The sequence below is a fragment of the Cyprinus carpio genome, chromosome A5 (genome assembly GCF_018340385.1).
Source record: "Cyprinus carpio isolate SPL01 chromosome A5, ASM1834038v1, whole genome shotgun sequence".
In the NCBI taxonomy this organism is placed as follows: domain Eukaryota; kingdom Metazoa; phylum Chordata; class Actinopteri; order Cypriniformes; family Cyprinidae; genus Cyprinus; species Cyprinus carpio.
This window is the reverse complement of record NC_056576.1, coordinates 31,649,018-31,657,397: the sequence shown is the minus strand read 5'-3', so window position 1 is coordinate 31,657,397 and position 8,380 is coordinate 31,649,018. Positions and strand designations below refer to the sequence as shown.

Here is an 8,380-nt window from a genome sequence, read left to right as displayed (position 1 = left end):
AACCTGCAACATTGTCATGAATCAGCAGCACTTCACCAAATCAAATAACACAACCTCCTGCTGGGTGTTGATCTTTACTTTGGGCTACTAGGGCTATAGCTTCTTTTGATGACTTTGTCTTGTGATTCTAATGAGAAAATAGTTATTATTAACTTGGACTCTTCAACAGGTCTGTAATCCTCTCATATTGTTTCAAAGTGAGAGGATTCTGGAATTACATCCCCTCTTTCGATGCCCACTCAGTGGAACCCTGCAGTCTGCATGCTGAACACAAGCCACGTTGCAGGAAATCTTCATCAACTTTCCACCAAACAAAATGCTTGAACTCTGTCAGTGGTCTCATTGGGTTCTCAATGAGATTTTGTGTTTTTGTTAATAGCCACGTACTCATGAGAAATCAAAACAATGGTGAATCTAAGGATAACGTGGCACATTGCAGACTATGGCTGGTAGGCCTATAAAAAGGGATCAAGTTGCCACCATCATCATACCAACTTGCAAGACAACAGGTGAGAGACAGCAGCTGAACCACTGAAGAAACACTCGGGATCAAGAATGAAGCTTTCCGTTGGTACTGTCCTCATCTCTGTTGCACTTTTGTCTGAGTGCTGCTTCAGAACCGCTGCCATCCCCATGACCAAAGCTGAAGACACGGAGCCAGATCTGCAAGGTTTGAGTGACAGCTTGGAGGAGAATGCTCTGAGATCCACACCAGGCAACTCCAGGATCATCTTGGTGGCCGACTCCAATCTGCTGAGGACCCTAACATCTCTGAACAAAGGAGTCCCTCATCTCAGTCTCCCCGAGAGCCTTCTCAGCACAGAGCGCAGAGATGTCGGACCAGACCTGAGCCCAAGCATCGCCATCATCAGAAGGGACACCATGAGGTGCATGGTGGGAAGAGTGTACCGGCCATGCTGGGAAGTGTAGGCCTTCTGGGACGTCGAGAAGAATGCAATCAGATACCCCTTCTTCTGTAATCCAGTGTTGCTCAGAGAGAATGTAAAGGTTTATGCTATTTATCTGAAATGTATCTTGCAATTAAATGCTGAAAAGATTATTCTACCAAGGTCTTATCTGTTCTTGTCTGTTCTAATTTAACATATTTTTCTTCATAATTCTCTGTCATTTGTGTCGCTTTTGAATATGGGATCTGAGGGTGTCGTGATGTTCATACCATAAATTGTTCACTAGGCAAAAGTCATTAACCTTAGTTAATTTTACTCTGACTTAAATGGCATCTAATTTTATTTGATGAAAAAGTGCAAAATGAAACCAAACATTTTATATATCAATGTAGACATCAACTTTTAAAGTGGCCCTATTATGCCATTTGAAAGGTTCATAATTTCGTTTTGGGAGTCATCAACAAGAGATTTACATGCATGTAAGGTCAAAAAACACTTTCATTTTCTTATAATATGCATTTAAATTTAACTTGTTTTTCAACGACTCTCAAACGAATCGTTTATCTTTCCAAACCCCTCGTAGCGTAAGGCAACTCTGCTCTGATTGGTCCGATGACCCAGTCTGTTGTGATTGGTCTACTGCATACAGTGCATGTCGGAAACGGATTGAGGATTGTTAGATTTTTCAATCAACCTTTGTCTGTGGCCTTCTGTCATTTTGACATTACCAGGAATCTATAATACTTTTTGTCAGCATTTGTTCAGACTTTCCCTTCCTTCACCTGCTCTTGGTTTCTACCTTATGGCTTTGATTAGTGCCACACTTCTGTCCGTCCAATTACTTTTCCTCCAGCCCTCTCACTCTTTAGCTGATTTGTGACCCATTTAATCGGTGCTTCCTGTCTTCTGTCATTGGTTAGCGGTCAAACACAACAGTGGAGGTGAAGAATATAATTTCTCACCGGATTACCTTTGTTAATAACACATGGGGCATGTCATGGGGGAGCCGATGTTATTATAAGATAACAACAGAAAAGGTGCATTAATTAACAACAACAACAACAACCAGTATTAGTTATTCTGTTGTTGTAGCTCTCAGCCAATGAAAATGTGGTTTCACAGGAGACAGCAGATGTTTTTTCATGTTTTTCATTGATAGGAATGCTGAAATTGAACCTTGGCTATATATGTTTTAACTGCGCAGTTTAGTAGCAAAGTACCACTGGATATATTGCATATCTTATCAAATCTTTACCCACAGACAGTGTTCACCTTGAAGGGTATTGTGGGATCTATGTCTAATCCAGTCTACTAATTTGTCAGCCTCCCCTGTCAAAATGTCAATGGACTTTTTCTAAAAGCCTCCATTTGTGTTTCACAGAAGAAAGAAAGTCAAATAGATCTGATAATGCATGGGGTTTATTTGGGGTGGAGCACTCATTTAGGTACCGCTCTAGTATCTTTCTGTTACACGTTCTAACAGTGGATTGGCAGAACATAAGTACTGTCAGTATTTATCACTTTATTAAAGATTCATATATCACATAAATATCAGAAGAAAAAAAAGGTTGTCAAATGTATAATTAGCATGTTTCCTACACCCAGTGTAAGTACATTTTTACCAAATTTACCAAGGATGCATTCAACTTTTAAGAAGAATAGCATCAATGTTAATAAATATTTGTCTAAAATCAAAATTTAGCCAACAATGCTAGTTGGATATTTATATGTGACCATATAAAGCAGGTTAACTGTCAAAACATTTTCACAATGTTTTCTTTTAAATAATGTTATGTGTGGTTGCACTGAAACAAATATAGCAGACAGAACATTTTAATTGTGCATGACCTTCAGTCTGAGGGGGTCTACAGAGATGCAAATTAACCTTCTGTATCTTTCTAATTCAAATGTCTGCCATGATCAGACAAGAGCAACCCTTATCTGCATGTTGCGCTACAGAACAAACATTTCCATCATACACTTTTTTGTGCAATAAAAATAGATACAAAATAATGAGAACTATAATATATATTAATATATATTTATATATATTATTCCTACATATAAATAATATATTTTTATTATCACCCAAATAATCTTTTTTTTTTTTTTTTTTTTTTTTTTTGTCATTAAGAACACCTTAGCAACCACTCACTTTAGAACACTTAGCAACCACCTGTTTGGTTTGATTACTAAGTCAAAAGAGTCCACCCCCAAGTATATATGTATAATATTTTGTTCTCTAGATCCTTCTTCAAGTCTTCAGGATTATATTTTTCACCAATTTAATCATCGACCGGGTGAAAAGTCAAATCACTAAAAACGAAACAGAACACTTCTTTTTAACAAGCCATGTGATTTGAGGTATCATGTAATTGTGTAACACAAACATTGCGAGACCAATTACATGCCAACATTTAATACTTAGCATTAGAGGTTTATTCAAAATGAAGGAGGTCTATAATACATTGAGAAAGCTATTTGTAAGCATTCCCATTGATCTCAGGGGCATCTAATCAAGCGACTAAAGGAACAACAATTCCAGGGCTCTATTCAGTTTTCCGCACTCTCTTTTCTGCTGCTTCTGGTGTTTAATTATGCACATACACTCTATGAATATCAAGCTGTGTGTACTAACAACCAAAAGCCTGGCTTTGATTATAAAATCCTTGTATTTGTCAAAGATAAAATACATGGTTGGGTTCCTCCTTTCTTGTGTGTGACTAAATCACAGTGGAGGATGATAATGGGAATTCTTACGCTGAGTATGCTAATGAACAGTTGTTTATAGAGCATCGTTCAGTGAAGATAAAGAGGCGTTTTTCATAATAAAGTGCAGTCAGATGCAAACCCAATTTGCACCTCATTGTGTGGCAACCAATTGTGTGTCTGTTGAATGTATTGAGTACTTGGAAATTCATTGTACCTGTGAATGACTGCTGCTTACAAGGTCCTAAATGGTTTAGCTTGTATGTGTTAAACAGATCTTTTATCATGATACAATCCAACACGCTCTATAAGGTTCTGGAGTTTTGCTAGTATAATATCAAAGTCTACTATAAAGGAGGAGGAGCATTTTTGCATTTGGGTCCTAAACTATGGAATATCCTTCTAGATAATGTTGTTCCACTGAATCCGAATCTCTAATATTTTCCCCAAATTGTCTCACCTATTTTTGTTACCCTTACAGTGGTAAAGCAAAAAAATGCTGTAGGACGGATACCTTTTTACTTGCATGTCAATTTAACACAGTTTCTTCTTGTTAGACTTTGGTAAGGCATGTCAATTTTTTTTTTTTCATGTAGTACACGTCCCACATAGCAGTAAATATGATGAAATTAAATTAATATCATTACCTTGGGAGGTACAGTAGCTGGAGATTACACCAGCTCCAGTTTGTGTCCAGCCCAAATAGTAGGCGAGTAGTAATATGTCCAAATTAAATAAACACCACCTGGATGACTTACTTTTTGGAGTGACTTTTACTACCCCATGAGGCCACAGGAAAGCAATTGTGAATGACAGTGAAGCAATGCAACTTATGCCATACTAGGTCATAGGACAGTGACAACATGGTGGATATAGTACGTCAGAATTTAATTCATACAGACATTCATAGAACATACATTTATGCTTCAAAGTAAATTTCTTCAGACGCAGCTCTGGAGTCTCTACTAACAAGCCAGTGAGTTTGGTGAGATGTGTTTGTTTGATGCTGCAGTCAGGCCCCGAAATAGCAGCGATCTGGGGACCCAAAATTTATATGTGACTGTAAAATCCGGCCCTGGATTCTACACTGAAAAGTTAAATGTTTCACCCAGCATTAGCGTGTGCTCTATATTATTATGCATATTAGTGTATTAGAGCAACTAATAAAGTGGAAGTTGTTTTGAAACTATACTTTGTCAAGCTACACATAATTTTAATTATTATAACAAGCTATTCATAGGTAGCCATACTAAACGGTAACAAAAAGTAACTACATTACAAAACTTAATCAAACTTAGTGGTCTGGAGTTTGGCATTTTCTGTTGGTTGGTAGTTAGGCTGCTATTTAGGCAGCTGATCACTCTCTGCACTTCCATCGGATAACCCAAACATCCCAACTGCATAAATGTAAAAGTTTTTCACACTTCCAAACAGATGCTATTTTACTTATGAAATTGACAGCTCCCATTAAAGGTCATGATTAATGTTCATTGTGTTCAAAAAGGTTTAAATTCTCAGATTTCTGAAGGAAATCTCTGAGAATTCCTCTTGTTGAAAAAAAAGAAGCATGGAATAAATAAATTATGAATTTAAAAGTACATGAGTGATTTGCAAAAATGCCAGAACAGAAAGAGTTTGTGTATGAAGATAACCTTAACACCAGTGCATGTAAAATGACTGAAAATTACTTTGGAAAAGGCCTCACATTTTTTCAAGTAATTATACCCTTTTTACAGTTTAAAAAAGAAAATCTGACATCTGGAAACATTTTATTCTTCTGTTATTCGTCTGTCTCCATGAAAGAAAATTTAGAACTTTCTAGGAAAGCAATAATAAACAATTGTTAAAATCTGGCTAATGTTAAGTGAATACTAAGTACAAATGATTCTAATTGTGATGTGCTGTGTGCCATACCAATAACTTTGGTATTCAACAAGTATTCAAGAGCTGGGTTTAATAGAAGACTCCTGATAACACTCTGATATGCTGGCACTATGACCTATAACGACATTATAAATATCTTCATTTACAATTCCAAAAAACGATCAGTATTCAGTATAATTCCAAAAAACGATACATTTTAGATTAAATGTACTAAGTTAACAATTTTCACTGTTTAAAAGGAGCGGATATATGAAACATTATCTTGATTTGTAATGTAATTGTACTAACACTATTCAAAACCCATTATTAACATTACCCACAATAGCATTACCATCTATACAGCTTCACTGAGCATATGGCGCCACAGTATTGAGCAACAGCCTGTTACTGAATATCCCATTTCTTGTCTAATACTTTTGAAATAACTTTTATTTTACTAACAAGCCTCACTAAAAGTGTTTTGTGCTTTTCACAATACTGTAGTAGACCAACCACTAACGAAAATCACGTGTTTGTATAAATGAAATCATCATGGCTACACTGTGTAAAGCATGGCAGCTTAAGTTTCAACAGGCATTTCTGGGATTTGCTCTGCAAGTTACAATTTAGCTCATTAAGACTGTATAAAAGACAATGACACTTAAGCATTCAACAGAAACTGTTACATTTTAAATAAATAACTGGATAAACTCCATGTGGGATGCACATAAAATGAAACAACTCAAAAGGTTTTCCAGGATTTCCAGGTGATTATAAAGAACAAGAACATGGATCACTGCACTAGCCAATAATTAATATCTGCCTGGCGATCCAGGGGCCCTCTGATTCAGTGGCAAAAGCTCCTGGCAAAATATTAGTCTTTTCTATGTTGATTTTCCATGTCCAAGAAGAATCCTTTCAGCTGACTTCCCAGAACTCTAAGCAGACTGACAGCTACAATTCATTCTGCTCTGCTGCTGTTAACTGTTAATACTACCAACTGACAGTCTGTCTGTCTTGCAAAATCTGTTGAATGACTCTGTGTACTTTGTGTCTTACATAATATTTTGTGTAACAGTATAGAGTGATACGAAGTCAATAAAATTCTAAAGGATCTTACACAGGTTCAAAAAAGTAAATCCAAGACAAATCACAACAATTAATGAGGTGATTTTATGGAATAAGCTTGAAAACGAAAATCTGCAAAACAATTTTTACATTTAGGAAAATGATTAAAAAATAATAGCCTTACAAGGTACATTGTATTTATGTTTGTGATTGCGATATTTTGTATTAGAAACATATTTTCTTTGTGTTGATTTATGAAAGCTATAGTAGGCTTGGGGTCCTATAGATCAGCACCCCCACAGTAGCAGTGTCAAGCATAGCATCCCACGGGACCATGTCTGGCTCCTCGGGGTTGGGTGACATCATTAATGGAGGCCTGGGCTGAAGCACAGCTCCTGAATAATTTATGTGCTCTGCATTCGGCTCTGTTATAACCTGGCAGCATTCATGCAGGCAGGGACCTTCTCCCTAAGTGCATCAGGATCAGAGTAGAGGAAACTAGCCTTTATTGACTGAATCCGATCAATAAGTGCTGCTGCTGTGTGCGTGAGGGGAAAACAAGACATTTTGGGAATTGAAGTCAAGGCTGGGGTATAACCGAATTGATTTAGCACCCATCGCTTAAGTGTTTGACTTGATCGTTTGAGTTCGCTGTATTATTTGAGCTGCTTTAATGAAATCATGTTGGTGTTGAGTGACAGAAGCTCCTGCATCAGATTACAAGGCAAATTTGTCTAAAATAAGACACTGGTGTGTACAGAAATAAAATACAAGAGAGAGGAAATTTGATTCTTTTATTATGGTGTCTATTTTGAGATGGTGTACAAATGACAGATTTTCTTATGGCTCATGAGAATAAACCTTGTGAGGTTGTATCCTTCAGAAAATCAATTCATGAGTTAAGGATTGGATTATTCATGGTGGCAGCTTTAGACAGCATATCCATTGATAAAGAATGAAAAAACATTTTGTTTATGAAAGAAAATAATCATTTGGTGCTGAGAATCCTGCACAGCACTCTCTGAAACACAAAATTACCAGAAAAAAAAATAAAAATGACAAAATAAACAACATTTAAATATAACTAAAAAAAAAAAAAAAATATATATAAAAAAAAATAAAAATAATAATGAAAATAAATAAATAAATAAATAAATAAATAATAATAATAATAATAATAATAATAAACAAAAAACATTGCTTTTCTGGAAGGTGTTTTTGCTTTCACAGTCATGATCACTAAATACTTTTGTATTTATTTATTTATTGTAATAATGATTAATATATTTTTTTTAGTTGCAGTCAGGAAAAGTAATGCCTGAAAAAAAACAAAAAATATCACAGAGATCTGTAAAAAAAATATAGCTCCTCTCTCTCTCTCTCCCTTCCTTCCTTCCTTCCTTTCTTTCTTTCTTTCTTTCTTTCTTTCTTTCTTCTTGAAGTGTGATATTATGACATCATCATATCTCCTTATCATTAACATGAAAATGTTTCTTCACCACTAATGCAAAAGAAGGGGAAATGTAAATTTTGATTTAGAATATGAGGTGCCAGACATCTGTGTTTATATATAGAGATTGCAGCTAAATGATTCAAGCCGTGATTCAACAATACGGCCGTGATTGCACAACTCTTTATGGGGTCATTGCAGAGTTAATGGAGTCAATACAATGCCACCCATTTAGATCTTTAAACTTTGCTGTCCTTCCCCCAAATGATGCTTTTGGAGCTGCAGACTCACTAGTAGTTATATTTTGTTCAGTTTACAAAAAAAATAGCTAAGTAAACCATGGTTAATCATGTACATTACAGTGGTATTCTCTTGTGCATGA

General features: G+C 35.8%; 1 protein-coding gene across 1 annotated transcript; it reads left to right on the top strand.

Annotated features, from left to right (window-relative positions):
* The first annotated feature begins 480 nt into the window (after positions 1 to 480).
* LOC109046368 (pro-MCH 1-like) lies at positions 481 to 1,065 on the top strand. The gene has a single exon (XM_019064127.2). It carries the CDS (start codon positions 556 to 558, stop codon positions 928 to 930), a length of 375 nt encoding a protein of 124 aa, XP_018919672.1. The 5' UTR covers positions 481 to 555; the 3' UTR covers positions 931 to 1,065.
* Positions 1,066 to 8,380: the final 7,315 nt, after the last annotated feature.